The sequence below is a fragment of the Dipodomys ordii genome, unplaced genomic scaffold (assembly GCF_000151885.1).
Source record: "Dipodomys ordii isolate 6190 unplaced genomic scaffold, Dord_2.0 Scaffold81, whole genome shotgun sequence".
NCBI lineage: Eukaryota > Metazoa > Chordata > Mammalia > Rodentia > Heteromyidae > Dipodomys > Dipodomys ordii.
The window spans coordinates 617,198-639,044 of record NW_012267297.1 but is presented as its reverse complement, the minus strand read 5'-3'; the positions used below and the strand labels follow the sequence as shown (position 1 = coordinate 639,044).

At 45.4% G+C, this 21,847-nt stretch overlaps 3 protein-coding genes and 1 pseudogene across 3 annotated transcripts; all 4 read left to right on the top strand.

Moving 5' to 3' along the window:
* Positions 1-1,145: 1,145 nt before the first annotated feature.
* LOC105992258 (taste receptor type 2 member 140-like) lies at positions 1,146-3,640 on the top strand. The gene is given in 2 exon segments (XM_013025086.1): positions 1,146-1,755; positions 1,758-3,640. Coding segments are annotated over 2 exon segments (843 nt in total). The 5' UTR covers positions 1,146-1,476; the 3' UTR covers positions 2,322-3,640.
* A 991-nt stretch (positions 3,641-4,631) lies between these two features.
* LOC105992207 lies at positions 4,632-7,084 on the top strand (annotated as a pseudogene).
* A 2,857-nt stretch (positions 7,085-9,941) lies between these two features.
* LOC105992206 (taste receptor type 2 member 125-like) lies at positions 9,942-10,928 on the top strand. The gene has a single exon (XM_013025030.1). It carries the CDS (start codon positions 9,942-9,944, stop codon positions 10,926-10,928), a length of 987 nt encoding a protein of 328 aa, XP_012880484.1.
* Positions 10,929-18,988: 8,060 nt separating this feature from the next.
* On the top strand, positions 18,989-19,924 carry LOC105992205 (taste receptor type 2 member 125-like). Its single transcript, XM_013025029.1, has one exon. The coding sequence runs from the start codon at positions 18,989-18,991 to the stop codon at positions 19,922-19,924; it is 936 nt and encodes a 311-aa protein (XP_012880483.1).
* Positions 19,925-21,847: the final 1,923 nt, after the last annotated feature.

Sequence of the window (21,847 nt, the reverse complement as noted above, 5' to 3'; positions counted from 1 at the left end):
TGGCTTTTTTTATGGTTAATGGGAAAGAAGAGCTTCTTGAACTTTCCTACCGGGGCTGGCTTCAAATTGATTCTCAGACCTCAGCCTCCTCAGTAGCTAGGATTGCAGGTGTGAACAAATGATGCCGGCCACGAGAAACTAAAAAAATAGAAATTTATGGTTTTCAGTTGTTCTTCCATTGCATGCCACTGTGAATTTTATAAAAGTCTGTTTGGATTAAGCACTATACATACTATAAGTTTGGTAAAAAAATGCAAGTATGACTATAAACTCAAGTTATGACGAATATTTAAATATAAGAATTCACAATATTAACATAATTTTGTGTCTACCATTAAACTTTTAAAGATTTTAATATATAAGACATACATGTACATATAATGCATATGAGATATTACAAATTGAAACTGTATAATTGTATGTACCTAATATGATGGAGATCCAGATACAATTGTCCATAAAAGCGTTTTATAACCTAGCTTGTGTCCTATAGTTTCAGACAAGGAATGAAGAATAACATATAGACTTGGAAATCAGATGCAGCAAACCCATTGTTCTGAATAGAAGAGCAATTTAGAATACTTTTGCCAGACGTGATGGTGGGTATAATTGCAGCTACTTAAGAGATGTAAGTAGGAGGATCACAGTTCAGGCCATCCCAGACTCCCTGGCCCCCCAAAATAGAGATTCTATCTGCAAAATTCATTCTTTAATACAGAACGTTAACGTGGCTTAAGTGGTCAACTTCCCACCTAGCAAGCATGAAACTCTGAGTCATCAGAAAAAAAAGGAAAGAGAACATTCTCAGAGACAGGTGGCACTTGAGATAGTAATTGTTTGAGAGCAAGGAATTCCTGGAGCCTGTCCATCTTAATTCGGAATATTTGATTTACTCTTGGAAAGGATTTGAATTTTCTAGGTAGTGTTCAAGTAGGAAGAGCTCTGGTTAGCACACTTAACTTTGAATTCTAGATAAATCATCAATAGTTAGGAAGTTTCATGTACTAGTTCTTATTCCTGTTACTGGCTCTAATAATGTCTGTTACAATTCCACTTTTCCCCCTGGAATTCATGTTGCTAGACTAAATCTTTAGACAAAACAAAACAAAACAGAAAACCCCCCAAAACAAAACCTACACAATGCAAACAAATGTCATTGTTTGCATGTTAGCAAACCAAAGGTTTCAGGTTGCTCTGTGTAAGACAGATGGCATTGTGATCGAGCTCAGCTGGGCCACGTGGGAAAATGCAGGATTTCCATGATGGTAATGATGAACCTTGTCATTAGAAAGTCTTCATGCTTCCTGGCTTGGCATTGTACAGGAGATGTTAATGTGAGATTTTTGTTTGTCAATGAGCAAATATAAATAGCAGAAAAATGAATGCAGTAATAAGTCTTCAGTGGTGATAAGCTGAGGCTTTCTTTTCCAGACAATGGATGACGTCTTGGTGAGCACCTTCTTTTTGTTGTGAGACATGATAGGAAGCTCAGGAAAAGTGCTCGTAGCCCTGGTGAGGTGCAGGGACTGGGCCAGGAGAAGAAAGCGAGCTTCTGTAGACCAGATCCTCACTGCACGGGCCATCTCCAGGCTGGGTCTTCTCTGGGTAGCCATTTTAAGTGTGGTAACGCTTTTCCTGTGCCCAGCTTTGAAAAGTTCTTGGCGTACATTAAGAACCACTAATGTCATCTGGGTAGTGGCCAATCACTTCAGACTCTTCTCTTACCTCAAGATGGCCAATTTTTCCTCCATCTAAAGTGGAAGGTTGAAAGAGTGGTTTCAATGGCACAGCTGGTGTCTCCGATCTTCTTGGTTTTAAATATTGTATTTGCTGACAAAGGCGTCGATATCTGCATCACTGGGTCTATGACTTACAATTCCAGTCTAGAGAACTCCACACAGATTCCCACTGTCGTCTCGCTCAGTAACTCTGGGTTCCTGCTCCTTCCTTTTACCGTGTCCCTGACAACGTTTCTCCTGCTGGCCTTCTCTCTATGCAAACACCTCAGGAGGATGCAGCACAGCACCCTTGGATCCAGAGACACCAGCACTGTAGCCCACATCCGAGCCCTGCAGACAGTCATGTCCTCTCTGCTCCTGAACACTGTGTTCCTACTCTCCCTTGTTACAGTGTTTCAGAGCTTTATGTTTCTGGGGAGCGATGTGGTCGTTTGGATTGATCAGGGTTCTGCAGCGGCTTTCCATTCCTGGCACTCGCTCGTCTTGATTCCTGAAAACAAGAAGCTGAGACGGACCTCTCTGTCGGTGCTGTGGAGGCTGAGGTCCAGGGCCAAAGGCCTGGAACTCTTAGGACCTTTCTGAATTTCAGGGATCAGTGTGCATATGATGGAGAAAATCAATTTGTAGTGAACTGTTTCTGTGGTCTGTGTCTGTATGAATTTTACAAATTGTGTGCTTAGATTAAGAGTAGCCAAACACACCTCAACCCTTGAGACGTATCTATGCTACAAGATACACAGAGGAATATCAGTGCAGAATTCTTACAGGGAACAGTTCCCTATGGTCACAGACACTGAGTTTTGTGTGCATCTTCAACCTGAGAAACTAACAATATGCAAGATCTGTGTATATGCCTGCCTATGAGACATAAAAACCAGATTCATATAGTTCTATGCAAATAAAAGTAAACTTTATATATACAACATTCCAAAACCTTTAGATTAGAAGCAGAGAGTAAAACAAGACTGTTGGAAATCTAACATTCTAAATGTATGACTTCAAATAAGTCTCAATTTAGTAATATTGTAAAAATTCCCAAGAATGATTAGCCTTGCTTTCTTTCAAATAAAAAATTTGCTATCATAGAAGCCTCAAATTCAATAATTCTCAGAAGGCATATATCATTATTGATATATCATTATTAGATGTAATAGATATAGTAGATATTACATTGGGAAGTAGATCCGATTTCTCATTTTTTTTGTGTTGTACCACAACGTGTTTTAGCTTATTTTGGGCATAGATAGATTGAACACAGGATTTTATGCGTGTTAGGCCATCGCTACACCACTTGAGCTGTGCTTCTGGCCCTTTCTGATCCAGGTGTTTTTGACATCAGATCTTGCTTTTTTTCCTGGCCCAGCCTGGATTTGATCCTTGTCTTTACACTTTCTGCTGTGAGCTCTGCTTCTTAGTGCCTGTGGACAGTATGTCCTGCTGATGATCGCATAGTCTTGTCACTGAGAGTGTAGTGAAGTGTTCCTCAGAAAGAAGTAAGGCTGGTTGTTCAGTGTGTCTTGAAAAACATCTTTTTCCTTAGATGTCAAAAGTGTGTTCAAAGTAATACTACTAAAACGTATGGGTGAGAAGAGAATTATAATCATATATTTGCTTTAATTTCTGCAAGATCAGATGGATGATTCAGAGTTCGGTTTTGCTTCTTTTTGAAGTAACGGTATAGGTGCCTATAGAATTATGCAAATAGGTCAACCACTATAGATAATGATGGTTTTGTTGTTGTTTTGAGACAGTGTCTCATGCATGATGTGGCCTCCAACTCTGTCTTCCTGCCCGAGCCTTCTGAACGGTGGAAATTGTGGTTGATTTGACACAGTGATTATATAACAGCTTCCAGGACTAAAACATAGCTATTAGTTGTACTAAAACTTCTTCTGAATCAATAACACGCCATCAATTCTGAAATAGATGAAGATAGTTCCCCATGCTTACTAGCTGATTGGTTACTTCACTGTTGAACTATGGTTCAACTATGGGGGAAGAGATCTTGGAGCCATTCTCATCTTCTCCCCATGATGGCCGGCCCTGCAGCCCACGCCCACCTTCCTCCTCCTGCTGCTGCACGGCTTCTGTTCTGTCCCTTGCAAGGAAGCTTGGCAGCTTCCAGTTTTCCCTCTGTGTGGCCAAAGTTATTTTTCCTTCAGTCCACTAGTGTGTCCTAATTCTGGAAACAAAGTTGAGACAGATGGACCATCATTCCTGTCCCTCAGGCGTGTGGCTCTGTGTCCGCCTCGTCCTCTTGTCTGGTGTATAAAAAAGAACACATCATGCACATAATTCTTTACCACGATTACTTTATTTCTTCACTGCAATTTATAATTCCTTTATTTATTTTTGCTACTTTAATGGAATGGCTTGCTCATGTAAAATATTTAGTGTTGTGGATAAAGCTACCATCTCCTTTTGTCAGTGATAGTTTCCCAGTGTCCATCAGTAACCTGCAGCCTCAAGAGACTGTGAGATTGATTCTCTCTACCTACCCCAGGCTGGACTTGAACTCAAGATCCCTTCCCTCAGCCCATTGTGGGTGGGGATGATGGACACCCAACACCACAGCCTGTTTTGAAATACTTTCTAAAGGTAGCTGATGAGAAATTGTCTCCCCATCCTTCCTGATAGAACCTGTTAGAGATGTGTTATTATTAATGAAGGATGTCGCCCATTTCCCTCTCTTCTTACCAAATCCATTAGTGATAAGCACGTCGCTAGGGTTACACAAAAGCCACCATATACCATGTATTCTAGAGTATGCATGACACCTTGTGTGAACTGTCATGAAAGCATTCTCATTTGTGCATTGTATAACTGTATATCTCTTAAAATGAATACTTATTTTGTGCTTGATTCAAAATAAACTGAATTTTTATTACGAAGATGTGCACGTAATAAAGTCCAGCGTGGCAAACGTGTTTTTGGTAGCATTGGCATATGTGTGCCATCCACAGGACCGACGAATACTAGAATTATGACAAATGGGAAAAAGGTTTAGAAATGACGATTTCTAGAGTACGAATAAGGAAGAAAGAGCCCCAGTTGTGACCTGATACACATATTGTTCTAGGTTTACAGATGCAGGTAGGAAAGTCACTTACTCTATTTCACAAACTTAAAAAGGACTTTTGTTGGGGGGGTATGCGAGAATTGAGATAGTCTTTTAAACATTTTGTTTTTGTCCTCCTAAGCTCCCTCTGTATTCCTGATTTGTTGGTCCCGTCCTTCAACTTTCATTCCAAACCCCCTCTCAGATTAAGTTGTACTGTTGAGTATGGACTTCTGACACCAAAAATCAGACACATGTTAATATTCCATTAGTGAGTGAGCAAGTTATAAAATTCCTAAGACTGCAAGCCAATCACCAATCTGCAGGTTGCTTTTTTTTTTTCCTTCATGATTCTGGTTTTGCCTTGAGGTTACAGTCTTACCCAAATCCAAACATTTTTTTTTTTCAGGGCAAAAGACTATTCACAAACAAGTACATCAAGCGTGTGATGTGATGTTGAAAATGAACTGCAGGACTCGTGGATAGGGAGGGGAGGGAAAACCTGGGACACAGTGAGGGAAGGGGACACTGTGTCCAAAAAAGAAACGTACTTGTGACCTGACTGATGTAAGCGTCAACCCTCGATGCATCACCTTTATCATAACAATAAAAAGTTAAAACAAGAGTGTGTTGTGGAGATAGATGCAGCCTGTGAAGCAGACAGCACTAAATGCTAATTGCAAAACTGTGAAGCCTCAGGGTCTATGTTGAAGGGGAAGAATGATGCAGGCTCCGGACTCAGGATTATCTGAGGACTGTGAGGATAAGGAAAGCTCTTGGCATGCCAGGCTAGAGAGGGAAAATGTTCTCTCTCCCTATCTCAAAACACATGTCACAGACTCCTGGGAACTGAGGAAGTAGCTCTTCTGCTTCCTTAAACATAGATGAACAGCTGGTCAAGCAGTTTCCTGAGATTGGAGAAGTGGTTTGAGCTTGCTCTAAAACAGTTTAGATAATAATATACCAAGACATTGTCTCATAGGTTAAGTAAAAATGTATCTGTTAAATTTTTTTGTGTGAATGTCTCCTGACTAAATCTTGACAAAGATCATGCTTGCTTGTCTTTAAATACCCACTAACAATAAAACACAGCATGCAGTGGCAATTGCTGTTTACACTCTGCATCCCCTGGGTCCTGGTGATTTCGTGACCCTTACCCAGGGACCCCAACGCACTAGATGTTGACACAAAACCATATAACTCTGGGTACCATTTTTCTGCATTATATAATATGTACTATTACGGTGTTTTATAGCTTGCTGTTTGATACACAAAATGATAGATTCTTGTTGCCACCTGTGTGAATTAGAGTGAATGATGTTCCTTGCACAGAATTCAAGGAATCAAATTATGGATGTAAAAAATAGAGAGAAAAAGTATGTTAATAAACACTTCCATAGGGGCTGGGAAGGTGGCTCAGTGGTAGAACGCTTGCCTTGCATGCCTGAGGCCCTGGGTTCGATTCCTCAGCACCACATAAGCAAAAAGAAAAAAGCTGGAAGTGGTGCTATGGCTCAAGTGGTAGAGCCTTGGGCTGAAGAGCTGAGGGACAGCACCCAGGCCCAGAGTTCAGGCCCCATGACCGGACCCCCCCAAAAAACAAACACTTCCATATTTACATGCTATAATGCGAGCCTGTGTCGTCATTTCCTGGAGCTGTACAAAATACCCTGGACTACAGCGTGTTAACTGGGCAATCCCCGTATGAACTTAATGTATGCATCGGGAAGCTGCGAGAGTATGTAATGAAATGCTTGAACTGGATCCTTAGGGAACTTTGGTTCTTGCGTGTTTGATGTTGCACGGAGAAGTTCTTTTTAAGGGAGTGTGTGGTGCATGTTGAAAGATCCACACAGGCCGCCGGTGGTGAGCGCACTGACACACACAGGGCAGGGACCTTGCACAGAGAATGGACACTGCTCTGCTGAGTGCACTCATAGTTGTGCTGACGGTGGAAATTGTAGCGGGCACTTAGTGAATGGGTCGATAGCCCTGGTGAACTGCACAGACCGGGTCAGGAGAAGGGGGCTCTCCCTGGGGGACCAAGTCCTCACAGCGCTGGCCCTCAGAATCGCTCAGCTCTGGGTGGTGACCGCGCTTCCTTCTGTAGCCTTCTGAAAGGCAGGGATGATGATGGGAGGGATTTACTTCGCCTGGATGCTGACCAGCCATCTCAGCAATGTGGCTCACCACCAGCTTCAGCATCTTTTACTTTCTCAAGATAACCACCTTCTCCGGCTCTGTCTTTCTCTTCCTGAATTTAGAGTTGAGAAAGTTGTGTCTGTGACCCCGCTGCTGTTCTTGGCCCCGGTGCTTGTGAACGTGATGGTCCTGGACGCGTCCATCGCTTGTCTGCGTGGATGAGATGGAAAGAAACATCACTGACAGTTCAGGCAACTCGTCCCTCAGACTCCTCTCCTTCCCCAACCCTGTGTCCATGCTGGCGCCTTTTCTGTGTCCCCGACGACTTTTCTCCTGCCCGTCTTCTCCCTGTGGAGCCATTTGAAGGTGATGAAGTTCAGCACCCGAGAGCACAGAGACATCAGCACCGTGGCCCACGTCCAGGCCTGGTACCCTGTCATCGCCTCTCTCCTGCTGTGCTTGGCATGCTTCGTGTTGGTGTTTGTGAAGGCTGGGAGCCCCATGTTTCAGGGGAGACCCTTGGTCCCCAGGTTTTTCCGGGCTGTCCGGGCTGGGTCTCCTCTGCTCACTCCTGGGTGCCGATTCTGAGTAGCAAGGGGCTGTGCGTGTCCTCTCTGTCTCTGCTGCGCTGGCTGAGGTATGGGGCTGGGGCCCATAGATCTTTGAGGGGAGAACACTGCGTAGTCTGGAGAAAGCAAGAAGTTCCCGTACTTGTGAGCTTGTATTCCTGTTGTGTGTAGCTGTACCAATTTAACAGAGATACTGTGTGGAACCAGCAGCAGCTGTACACTGCGACCTCTGTGGTACATAGGGAGGTCTGTATTCTGACTGCCTCACACATAGGAAAATTAATGTAGATCACGTGCAATAATGAATAATACGGATTTTTGTTGTGGATTAGCATTTTGAGATGAGAGACACAAACGTATGGCGAATGAATGCATACATAATTACTAAACTAGAACCATAATTTAACATACATAAGGGCAAGTTTTATAGTTTATGATATGTACCTAAATTACCAGATAATAAATATCCACTACAGGCTGTTAGCAATCAGATACATTAAATATATAACTTTGAATATGAAATTGAAATTAAAAATTCATAGGCAGGTTGCTTGATTACTGTGATCCTAGATTATATTTATTAATTTCAAATTTAAGAATTGTTAGAACTTTCTTCTTTGAGACAGGGCTTTACCACGTAGCTCAGGCTGGCCTCAAAAGTTCTCTATTTTCCTGTCTCAGTCTCACAAGTGATGGGGTTTACTGAAACATTCTGCCATACCCAGCTCTCGAGACACTTTATCACTGTTAGAAATATGGATTCACATGCAGAAGTTGCGTTCTCTCAGGTAGTTATCATATTTCATTTTAATCTACCAATTTCAATGCACAAAAATGGCTTATGCTGTTGTTTGTATGTCTGTGCTTGTGCCAGGATTGAGACTTAAGCTCAGGGCTTCAAGCTCTCTCTTGTTTTTGTTTTTTTGTCGGTTGTGGGACTTGAATTCTGGCTGACTGTTGTCTCTCAGCTCTTCAGCTCAAGGCTGGTGCTCTACCATTTGAGCCACAGCATCACTTCTGGTTTTTGGGTGGTTCATTGGAGATAAGTGTCTCATAGACTTTCCTGCCTGGGCTGGATTTGAACCATAATCCTCAGATCTCAGCCTCCTGAGTAGCTGAGATGATGGCATGAGCCACTGGTGCCCAGCTCAAAGTTGGCACTCTACCACTTGAGCCAGAGCTTCACTTCCAGTTTTTTCTAGTTAACAGGAGATAAGAATCTCACAGGAAGCTTGCATGCACTGGCTTTGAACCTGCTGTGAGTAGCCTTCTCATCCTCCTGAGTAGCTGGGATTACAGGTGTGCGCCACCAGCGTCTGGTTATGATACTGTTTCAACTGAATTTGCCTCTGGAGAATTGGTACCTTATAGTACTTTAAAATGGGAGGATATTCAGGTTTTCACTGTGGCAGTCGGGTCGTGCTCTGCCCTGAGTGACTCCACTGAGTGAAAACAGCGGTGTGCGCCATTCTGGAAGCATGGGTGGAGGCAGACATCCCATCTGTGCGGGTGAGCCTCCCCCATCTGTCCACACGAACCAGGAGGAAGACTGATGAGGAGCTCGTTGATGCAGATAGAAGATGCCACCTTCGGACCTCAATTAAATGAAGAGCGTGTGGACACGGGTGCCCCAGGACCAACCTCACCCGCGAATCTAGATGCTTTGTATATGTTTTAATAGATGAGGCCCCAAAATTTTACTAGCTGACATGAACTTGACAAATTCAAATTACGAGAATAACACCTGCAGCACCATGAAAGGAAATATGCCTTCATTTGCTTTCCAGCGAGTGAGAACTGAGATTTCATCCCAACAGTAGCCTTGAAGACTCTCAGCTCTAGGAGTGAGAATAAAAGACCTGGACCGAAGTCAACCTGAGCACCCCCCACATGTATACACATGTGCACACACGTCACATATTTAAACACATACACATGTGACAGCACACACATACACATGTAAATACACATATCTGTACATAACTTGGACATCCACCTAAACCCTCAGTACTTGCAAGGCTCCATACACCAGTTTATGTTCTAGTTACTCACTAGGTACATGGCCGTTTTGTAATAGCCCTTGTCCCAAAGGTGACAAGCTGTCCCAATATGCTGACAAAGGGAAAAAGAAACGAAGCTATGCAAACAAATGTGTCTTTATTTGCATGTTTAGCATTTCCGTTATGGCCACTACAAGAGGCCGGACCTCTGCTGGGTGTGGTGTCTTGACCGGGCTCCATGGGCTGTTAGGAAGATGCAGGGATTTCATGAAGAAAGCAGGACCCCAGGATGGCTCTTTTCCTGACATGGTGTCAGGTGCGTGGGACTGGTAAGGGACGACCTGTCTGAGTTTTCACTCATCGAGCATTTTAAGACTGCAGTCGCGAATCCTCGGCAGTGCCCACAGACACTGTACTATCCTCTTAACCCACAATGGACAGCAGCATCCTCAGCATAATTATAGTTGTCAGTGTGGAGTTTTTCCTCGGAAACATGGTGAACGGATTCGTAGCCCTGGTGAACGGTGTGGACCTGGTCAAGAGGAGAAGGATCTCTGAAGTTGATCAACTCCTCTCCGCCCTGGCGCTCTCCCGGATTGTTCTGCTCTGGTCAGTGGTGCTCAATATGTTGTTGTCTTTTACTTACCCAGGTAGAATAAACATACACTTAATAAGAGTAAGTAATTTTTCCTGGATTGTGTCCAATCATTTTAACCTCTGGCTGTCGACCAACCTCAGCCTCTTCTTCTTTCTCAAGATAGGTTATTTCTCCAGCTCTGTTTTTCTTTACCTGAAGTGGAGAGTCCGGAAAGTGGTCTCAACAACCTTGGTCACGTCTCTGGTCCCCTTGTTTTTCAATGTGCTTGTGATAAACGCTATCTTCGACAAAAGCCTCGGCGGTTGTATGAGAAACATGTCGTACTTCCACTGTACCAAGGCCTCTACGCAGTTTTCCAAACATATTTTACTCACCAACTCTGCATTTATGCTCCTGCCCTTCATCTTCTCCCTGGCTGTGATCCTCCTGCTGATCATCTCCCTGCGGAGACACCAGAAGCAGATGCAGCAGGTGTTGTGGGGAACCCAAGGCGCCAGCGCCAAGGCCCACCTCAGGGCCCTGCAGACCGGGGTGGCCTTCTTCCTCCTCTCCGTCGCCTTCATCCTGTCTGTCATCCTACAGCTTTGGACCTTCGATTTCCTAGACATGAACATTCTCATTCTGTCTTCTCTGGCTACTGGGATTGCTTTTCCCTCAGGCCACTCCCTCATCCTGGTCCTGGGGAACAGCAAGCTACGTCAGGCCTTGGGAGCCATGCTGCGGGGGCTGCGGGGGCTGTGGTGCTGGGGCAGGGCCCCAGAGCCCGGAGACTGCACACCCCTGACTGGCCAGGCCTCCGTGCCTCTCAGGAGGCTCCACTGATGAGACATCCTTTGATTTCATAGACTTACATTTTCACACTATTCTGTTGTGTGTCTCTTGATGGATTTCATAGAAAGGGGTTTGGAATTAGCATGTCAGCAGAACTATTCATACCCATGTGTATTAGTGTACTCAGGTGTAGAAATCAGTATGGACTGCTTACTTATAAAGTCTTTATAGCAACCAATAGAAGTTTCATGTCAGTCTTTTCAAGATTTTAAAATGAGAATCTTGTATGGGAGACATAGCTGTTAAAATATAAGCTTATGATTTCATAAACAAAATGATATGTGTGCGTGCATGCTTGTGTGTGTGTGTGGGGGGGGGGGGGGGGGGTCCTGGGCGCTGTCCCCGAGCTTCTTTTGCTCAAGGCTCGTGCTCTGCCACTTGAGCCACAGCACCACTTGAGGCATTTTCTGTGTATGTGGTGCTGAGGAATTGAACCCAGGGCTTCATGGGTGGTAGGTGAGCGCTCTACCACTGAGCCATGTTCCCGGCCCCTTTTCCTCACTTTTAAATATTCTCCCTTATTCCCTAAAATCACCAAGGTATCCATTAAATATTTATTTTTAAATCAAAACATCGAACTTATGTTAGAATCCACACATGTCTGGATTTGGTGGTATCTCTGGAGGGCCGAAACTGCCCGTGAAGGGGCTGGGAAGTCCGGGAGAGGCAGAAGCACTGCACCCAGGGGTCCTGCTCATATCAGGGGTGGGGGTGAGGCACCAGTCAGACCAGTGTGCTCACCTTTCTATTAGTGAGGAAATGGTTACCACCGCATTGTGCCAGCCACACAACATCCAGGAACAGGAGCTTAACAGTGTCCTGAAACAAATCTGGAGGAAAGGCTACAGTGCAGTTCTGATGTGCAGGGCAGCTCTTACCAGTTCTGTGGTGTCAGTGCACCTCCAGCTTCTTTGGTCTTCTTCCCTCTTTTCCTCCTGATTTCTTTATGCTCTCTCTTCCTATGGGCCTAGCCTGTAATGCACTCTTATAAGATGAAGAAAAATATTCTCCATTGCTGCTTATAAGATGGAGGAAAAACATGTTTCTAGCTTGCTTATGTTCTTTCTTTCTTTCTTTCTTCCTTTCTTTCTTTTTTTTTTGAGTCCGGTCGTGGGGCCTGAACTCTAGACCTGGGCGCTGTCCCTCAGCTCTTCAGCTCAAGGCTAGCACTCTTGAGCCACAGCATCACTTCCGGCTTTTTTCTTTTTGCTTATGTAGTGCTGAGGAATCGAACCCAGGGCCTCAGGCATGCAAGGCAAGTGCTCCACCACTGAACCAACTTCCCAGCCCTAACTTGCTTATTTTCTACCTGTGATAAAAGTGTTCAGAGGTTTAAACTGCAGAGCTCTTGGTAGTGTCTTCTGGAACAGAAGCACAGAAACCAGCCCACAAGTCCTCCACAGGCTGTTAAGGAACACACCATAGTGTCACCACATGACAAACAGAATATACATGTGCAGCAAAACAAGTCAGAACAGGAAAACCTGGCACAGAATAGTAAGAACAAGAGTAACATCAGTGAGGGGACTTATATGGCTGTCTTGGACCAGGCCCAGTGGGTCATGTCTATAATCCCAACTACTTCAGAGGGAATCCATTGGGTCCTGGTCTGAGGAGGGCTGGGGCAGAGTTAGGAGGTCCCATAGCGAGCAGGGGCTGAGGTTTTCCCAGCACACAGCTATGGGCCCGGCTGTCAGGGAGGTACAGGCAGGAGATGTGTGGTCTTGGACGAGGCCAGGTAAAAAGGAAGGCAAAAACCTAACAGTCAAAAAAGGCTGTGTGTGTGGCTCGAGTCCCACTGCATTTGCCCAGCTGATACAGGATCTGAGCTATAAAACCCACACTTCAAATAAATTAAAGAATCAAATGAAAAAAACAATCACAGAGAGTTTTTAACATAAAGCCCGATACCGTGAATGGAAAATGTGATTTCCATGATCAGATACAAATAAACACTTGTGAGAGTTTATCTAACAGGATTAGTGATAGTCGCTTTTGCTGAAAATGATGGATATAATGAAATATGTTTTTAAAATGTAGTTTCTTGTCCTTTTGTTCTGGTAGAGTTCTTTTAACCTTAACTAAACACAAATTTAAAAGTATTGAAACAGCAACAACAACCAACTAGATTATAGTTGGGAACCGGTGGCTCATGCCTATCATCCTAGCTACTCAGGAGGCTGAGATTCAAGAATTGTGGTTCAAAGCCAGCCTGAGCAGGAAAGTCCATGAGACTCTTATCTCCAATGAACTACCACAAAGCTGGAAGTGGTGCTGTGGCTCAAGTGGTAGAGTGCCAGCCTTGAGCAAGAAAGCTCAGGGACAGTGCCCAGGCCCTGAGTTCAAGACCCTGGACCACCACATAAACAAAACAACAACAGAAGCAAACTAGATAATGTAGGGACACCAGGGATAGAGTTGTAAAGCAGGACAGAGCAGAGGGGCCAGTGGTTGGCAGGTGGGGATGCCATTGAGCTGAACCAGGAAGCAGAGGGCTTGAGGGAGAGCCACGCTTTGCTCAAAGCAGAATAACACAGAGGATCACAGAACAAAAAGAACCAGAACTACAGTGGAGTGATTTTTTTTGTGTGCCAATCTTGGGGCTTGAACTCAGGGCCTGGGCTCTGTCCCTGAGCCTCTTTGTGCTCAAAGTTGGCACTCTACCACATGAGCCACAGCGCCACTCCTGGCTTTTTCTGAGTAGTTTATTGGAGATAAGACTTTCCTGCCTGGGCTGGCTTTGAACTGTGATCCTCAGATCTCAGCCACCTGAGTAGCTGGGATGACAGGCGTGAGCCACTGGAGCCTGGCCTCCTGTGCTGTCTTAAACTGATTTGTGGCTATTTTGTTTTCTGAATCAACAACCCAGCCCCCTGTTTATTTCATCATTTTGTGTGTGGACTCTTTCTTATACATTTTTTGGGGGGAATTCCTTTATTTAATCTTCTAGCTCAGCACCTATTTCTTTTTTCTTTTTCTTTTTGGGTCCGGTCATGGGGCCTGAACTCTGGGCCTGGGCACTATCCCTCAGCTCTTCAGTTCAAGGCTAGCGCTCTACCACTTGAACCACATCACCACTTCTGGCTTTTTTCTTTTTGCTTATGTGGTGCCGAGGAATTGAACCCAGGGCCTCCGGCATGCAAGGCAAGCGCTCTACCACTGAGCCACCTTCCTGGCCCCTCAGCACCTATTTCTATGCATGTTTTTCTCAGCTCTGATTCTAAGCATCTATCACACGTCACTTTGTTTCCAGCAGCCCTCTGGGCACCGCTGGCTCTCCTTCCACCGTCGGTGTGTTCCTTTACGCCTTGCTCTTGTCTGCTCATCTTTTTCAGGGGTGATCTAGATGAAGGCCAGGTCAAAGCTGAGGCAGGGAGGGCACATGCCCTGAAATCCCTTCTGTCTCTCAGCCCCTTGGCCTGTCTGTCTCTCAGCCCCTTGGCCGGCCTGGTGTGGACAGCTGTCCTGTGAGACCTGCAGCCCTTCCAGTGAGGGCTAGAGGGCGCTGTTGGCTTTCTCCAGGCGGGGTGGTGCCAGGAACACCACCTTCCCAGTACGAGCAGGACCTTGCATTCCCCTGGCAGGCTAGTAGGTTTGTTCTAGGTGGGGGAGAAGCGTGGAAATTAGCAAGTTCCTGGGTTGTAAGAAAAGCGGACCAGTTCTTCCCGGCGTGCTCTGTGGGAGATGCTGCAGAGCGCTTGCGTGGCCCTGCGAGGCCCCTGGATGACAGCCTGCTTTCCGTAGTCCCTGCACTGGAGAAGATCTGGAGACGAGTGGGCCTGACCAGGTCATTCATGGGAAGCCAGAGGGAGGAGCAGAGCCTGTTCCCAGTGGACTTGCTTGCGTTCACACAGGTGGCTGTGGAGCATCAGCTCAGGGGGAAGCCAGCCTGGCCCTGGGCTTGGCTGGTCCTGAACCAGAGCCTCTGACCTTTCCCGCCGCCCTGACCCTCCCCTGGCCTTCTTTCTCTTTCCCATGAAGGAGAGGAACCAAATGTCACCCTTGTACTCGCCAGGAACAACCCAAAGTGTTCAGGCTGCGGAAGAGGTGAGGAACATTCGGAGCGTTATTGGAGGTGGGATTGGAGCTCTGAGCCAGGCTGTCCGAGGGACCTGGGCTGCTGAAGGAGTAGTGAGCCCCATAAATTGGCCACTTGCCCGACGACATCCACGTCTCATGTCACCCACAGAGCTCCTGTTTCCCCTTATGAATTTGCAGCGACTCCCCCCCCAGATCCCAGAGGTGTTGTGGCCGCTGCAGGCTCAGATTCTTGGGGGTGTCTCTCCCTGGCTTGCTCTTCCTCAGGCCCGTTCTCCTGGTGGCCCCATATCCCAATGGTTCCCCATGTTTCCCTATGTCCTTTTATTGTAGGTGGACCAGGTCGGGGCAGGCACTGCGAGCCTCACTGCCTGGCTTTTCCGTACGTGCTCTTTCTCTAGAGGCAGTCACGTTCCGTGGCTGTGTGGCTGAGGCATGTGGCACTTGAGCTCCAGGGCCCGGCCCTGGACAGTGCACGACATCTTCTAATCTGCCCTCCTGTCAGGCCACTCTTGTTTACCTCTGTGCTCAAGTCACATCACACTTTAGGACACAAAGCAGGTGTAAGGAAATACAAGAATATTGACCCAAGTCCTTATCAGAACCATAAAGGAATACAATGAGGATTCAACAGCAAAAAATACCACAGAGAACATTCAAATACTTCGAGACTGAACAATGCATAGTTGAATGACTAGTGTGTCACTGAAGAAAGTAAAGGGGGAAATAAAAAGGCTCCTAGAGTCGAATGAAAATGAGATTACAGCCTCCCAGAGCCCTCAATACACAAGCAAGGCAATGCTGATAGGGAAGCGTATAGCTATGAATGCTTACGTTAAAAAAAAAGAAAAGTCAGATGCTGGTGGCTCATGCCTGTCATATTAGTTCACGAAGCAGCTAAAATCCAGAGGATCGTGATTGGCAGCCAGCCAGGGCAGAAAAAAGTCTGCAAGATCCCATCTCCAATTAACCAGCAAAAAAAATTGGTCTGGAGGCATAGCTCAAGCAGCACAGCACCAGTGTTAGGCAGGAAGCTGGGTGAGAGTGCGGGCTCTGAGCTTAAGGCCCCGTATCTCAGAAAGAAAACAAGAGAAGGAAAGAGGGGAAAACCTGTGGGGATTAGGGAGCTGTGCTGTTTCACTAGACGCTGGTCACAGAAATTAAACTAGATGTTAAAATGGACTGTTGAGTGAACCGTTCCTCTTGCTGAGCAACGTGGAAGAGTGGAAACCAATTCATGAATTAAGAGTGGGGATGATGTGTTACCCTGGGCATTAGAGAGTCTGCAACATTGGGTTTCCCACCACACACAGCTGAGGGATATCCAGATGGATTCCCAGACATTCCAGGGTGTTACCTGAGCTAATTAAATAAAGGTGCACGTATACACGTGTTTGCATGAATGCAAAGTATAGCAAGGAATGGTGATGACCCACTCATTATTTGCATGATTGCAAATACATGAAAACACATGCAAGCCAGGTTCACTGCTAGTCAACCCAATCCACGCGTGCATTTGCAAGGACTGTCGGATCGTTTTTCTTGCATTTGCATTATTTCAAAACGTAAAGATTCTCTTTGTTGCTTTGTATGTCCCTCCCCCACAGTATAATCCCTGCTTTCTCTATATTTGATGTCAGTATAACTTGTGGAGGAGATGGGGAAAAACCAGTTGTTTAAGGATACAGGTGGATCTGATGCATCAATGAGAAGTACAAGTGGTCATGTCCAAAACGAGCTTTACAACGTCGGTGCGGGGGGTGGGGGGGGGGAAGGGGGGGGGGGGAGGGGGGAAGGAGAAGGATTGGGATGGGGGGGAGGGGGGAGGCTGGGAAGGGATGGGAAGGGTAAACAAAGGAGGAGGCTGCAATGCTTGGTAAGAAATGTACGCATTATCCTGCCCATGCAATTGTAACCCCTCTGTACAGTATGTTCACAAATAAAATAAAATAAAATTTAAAAAAAAACAAAAAAAACGTAAAGATTGACAATAACTTTTACTTATTTTTCTTTGGTTACAATCCATTGCAATTTATACTTGCTATATGCATCAGGGTCTTGTGTGTTGTACAAGACAAGCACTCTAGCACCCAAGTCAAGCCTCCAGCTCTTTTGCTTTTTGATAGGATTCCGCATTTTGCCTGGCCTACGCTGATCTATGGCTCAGGAGCAGCTGAGATTACAGATGTCTCATTCGACACCTAGTTCATATGCTGAGGGCTGCCAGTCAACTTTTTCTTGGTTTGTACTTGAACTGCAATGCTCCTATTTCTCCTTTCCATGTAGCTGGACAAAATAATATTTTTTAAAACTATAAAATTAAAAAAATCAAGTAATTTTTGTAAAGCCTTGTGTATTTCCCCTACTGGAAAAGACATATTTCCCTTATGATATTTTCTGGGTCACCATTTATGCACAAAGTTAGCAAGTTAGTGATGTATTTCCTGCACCCTTTTAAAATAGACTCTTATTGCCAAGTTGTAGACCTTCTGAGAATAGAATCAACAAACTACGGTGCAAGCAAGAGAGTATCTTAGTCTAATATTTTAAAAACCAGACCATGGATCAGAGACAGTGACTCAGAGGCCTTGGGGGTTAACACTGCCTAGTCTTATGCATTTTTGCATTTGTTACTTAAAACTGTGTTGGTTACTTGAGCTTGGTACAGGAAGAACACAACATCTGTGATGAAGGAAAAAAGGTAGCAGCAAGTGCATAACTCCCCAGTGTATGTAAATCACAGTGATTTATGAGGAAGGGCTTAGAGGCCCAGCAACCTGGAGAACCAACTTGCTATTTCCCTGTTTCACTGTTGGGATGAGACGTTGAGGAAGTTCCTGTTGCTCTTCACCGCAGGACCTTGTCACCCTCGGGCGTCTCCAGAGAGCAAGGTGGGGTGGCCAGCTTCAGGGGGATGCACCGGATGAGCTCGGCCTCGTTGGGTGAGCTCGGTCTCACAGGGACCCCATCCTGCTGCAGGGGGAACACACCAGGTGAGTGTGGATGAGGTGCTCACCGGCCTGGGACCTGCAGACCCCCTCCAACCTCTGCTGTCAACATCACCAGAAGCAGGACAGAGAAAGGATGACAAGCCGGTGGGTACCTCGTCCTGGGCATCCGAGACTCAGAACAGGAAGGCTTCGTGCTGTGTGGACTAATGCATTCGTGACAGCCTCATGAACCGCAGCTTAATTCCCACTGCTTTTCATAGCTACAGAAAGATTTCCCACGCCTACTGAACATGTACATTGAATACTACATAATGTTGCTTCGAAAATTAAAAACAAATCTACTAATTACTAACCCTTTACTAAGCATGGGGTAGATATGTAATCTGTGACGGGCAAAGGGAAAAACATATTATTGAAGTGAAAAATGAAGATATTACACAAATGTATTTTATTTGTGGGTAGGTGTGCACACACACCTTTGTAAGGTGTCATCCCTGATACCAGATACCAAAAGACAAATTATTTCCATGATATTAGTTGGAGGTAGTGGGTTGTCTGAGGGGTAACACATATATCTGGGTCACTGTACACACTTAATTTGAAGCGTTAAAAAAAAGCACCCCAGTGGTTGAGAAATATCACACACCAGTTCAAAACCTTATTTCCTTCCTCATAGCTTTTTTTTTAAATCATTCTTGTCTAGATCTCCAGTGTCTGGAATGAAATATGTAGATCAAGTAGAAACATCTGGACAGTATAATAAATGAATCTTCTTTTGCATGCTAGCACCCGAGGACTCAAGTGTGCCTTCCACCACCAAGTCCTGAAGACCAAGGCTACGGACTAACACACACACGTCATCTGGCTGAAATTCCTGGGTCGAGTTGGACAGTACGGCATTTCCTGAAGGAAGCAGTGTATCTATAAGTGGACAGGTCCCAGCCTTCGCTTGTTGGTTCTTTTACACCGGGTTGTAGCAGTGAGCGGGCGACATGCTCTGAGGCTGCTGGATGTCAGATGTCCATGTTAATAAATACCCCACAGAGGCCTTAGAAGCCAACAATGGGTCCTGTCCCGCAAGGCGTCTTCTTGGTCGTCGTAGGTCTGCTGTTCATCGCTGGAAATTTGGGAAATGGATTCATAGCCCTGGTGAACTGCAGGAACTGGGCCAGGAGGAGGAAGATGTCTTCCATCGACCTCATCCTCACCGCGCTGGCGGTCTCCAGGATTGGCTTGCTTCTCTCTTCCTGTACCAGTATGCTGACGGCATCACTGAACCCAGAGTTGTGGAAGACGGCGAACATGTTAAAGATGATTTTTTTAACCTGGATGGTGACCAACCACTTCAGCATCTGGCTCGCCACGAGCCTCAGCGTCTTCTATTTTTTCAAGATAGCCAACTTTTCCAACTCCGTTTTCCTTTATCTCAAGTGGAGAGTTAGCAAAGTGGTTTTCTGGATGATCCTGGGGTCTCTGGTCATCTTGTTCATCAGTGGTTTTCTGATAAACACAGCCGTCAGTGTGTGGTTCGTGGAGTTCCGAAATACCTCTTGTATTTTCAGCTCAGAGACGTCACTGCAGTTTTCCATGCATTTTCTCATCCGCATCAACCTTTTCCTTTGCATCCCGTTCCCCGTGTCCCTGGCGGCCTTCATCCTGCTCATCTTCTCCCTGTGGAGACACCACAAGAGGATGCGGCCCCGTGGCCCAGGACCCAGGGATGCCAGCTTGGCGGCCCACGTCCGAGCCCTGCAAATGGTGATCACCTTCCTCCTCCTGTATTCCATCTTCTTTCTTTTTCTCATCATACAGATTTGGAACCATGCAACCCTGGAGAACACTCATGTCATTTGGCTTTCTGAGGTGCTGCTCATGGTCTTTCCTTCATTCCACTCCTACACCTTAATCCTGGCAAACAGCGAGCTGAGACAGGCCTGGCTGTGCTGCTGTGGCCGAGGGGCTAGAGGCTCGACACCCCAGGGCCGAGGGACCAGCTAAAGACTCAGCGCTCCAGGACCACTGAAATGACTTGGAGTCAATCTTGCATCACCTAGATGATGTGTATGTTATCCAATTGTGCTTTCTAAATAGTCTTTCCTTCTGTGTAATTCTGAGAATTCACAGAGGTCCACACGGGGCTGGGGAGGGGTGGAATGAGCCCTGTCCAATCCCTTCCAACCTTACTGGGATGCATTCATTAACAGACATTCACACAATGACTTAGACACAGTAAGTTTTTATTGTGAAGTGTTTATAATGGCGGTCATGAACGTCTATATGATTTTAGAACAATAATAACAAAGGAAGCATGCATGGAATGAAATGTTACATTCACCTCAAGCAATCTCAAATCTAAGTATCAGATAAGAAATGATGAATAAGCCAGGTGCTGGTGGCTCACGCCTGTAATCCTAGCTACCCAGGAGGCTGAGATCTGAGGATCGCTGTTCAAAGCCAGCCTGGACAGGAAAGTCCATGAGACTCTGATCTCCAATTAACCACCAGAAAACCAGAAGTGTTGTTGTGGCTCAGGTGGTAGAGCGCTAGCCTTGAGATAAAGAGCTCAGGGACAGCATACAGGTCCAGAGTTCAAGCCCCACAACTGACAAAAAACAAAACAAAACAAAAGAAATAATGTATAGAGTTTAAATGTACAAATTCTATTGTTTCAAACACAAGAGCTACCAGACCAGTTTTGTGAGGCTTTCCTCAGAACCACAAGGGCGCTTTAATCCAGCATTTCTGTGGGTGCTGCTTGCTTCAGCATGAAGAATTCCCAGTCCATACAGAACACTAGCAGAAATAATAGCCTGTGTTTGTGGGCTGATCATACCAGTGTGGTTGCATATGAGTGCCTGCATTTGTGGCTTCACACAATAATGCTATGTGTAAGCATTCGTGACCTGCACCTATTTTAGGTAGGATCAGCTTTGTGCAAAATATTCTGAGAAGAAACATTTGGAAAATGCAGGGCCACTCATTCTATACAGTAAGCAGTAACAAGGCAGTAAGGTCAACCATAGATAACCAAGGTTCAGCTGGACATTTATGCACAACCTGTGTATTAAGTCGTTCAACCTACAGGCTGGCATTTGAATTTGATAGATTAAAATCATGCAGATTAGATATGACAAACTAAATACCAAAAGGATGAAAATGAATATGTGTTCATTTGCATGGTAGCAGACGAGAGTCTGTCTGGCTTTCCCTCAGACACCAAAACTATTACAGGTGCAGCCTCTGGAAGGGATGGGTGAATGGATGGAATTTATTTTTAGTCCTTTGGGGGACTAACAATGAAAATACACATTAGAACCCATCCTTAAGACTCTTGGGGTCCATTGTAATTTAGAGTTTTTCTAGGTATTGTGCCCAGAAAATTTTAAACAAGAAGGCTGTATTCACTCCAGGGGATGCTAATAAGTTCCCTTTGTTGCACTGGGGAATCTGTCAGTGGGTGGAGAGAGTCCAGGAAAATGCAACACAACAGTAATCCATCAGCTCATCATCTACTCATCTATCTATCCATCATCCATCCATCCATCCACTCACCTATCATCCATCCATCATCTGCTCATCATCCATTCATCCATCATCCATCCATCCATCTATCCATCATCCATCCATTAATCCATCCATCCATCCACCCACCTATCATCCATCATCTACTCATCATCCATCTGTCCATCATCCATCCATCTACCCAGCTATCATCCATCCATAATCTGTTCATCATCCATCCATACACCCACCCACTCATCCATCCATCCATCCATCCATCCATCCACCCATCCATCCATCCACCCATCCATATTTCTGTCTCTCCATCCATTTGTCTGTTGTCTATGTCTTTTCTCTTTGGCTGGGTTTGAGCAGAAGTTCACCTCCCCTCCTGGACTCCATTGGTCATGGTGGCAGGTT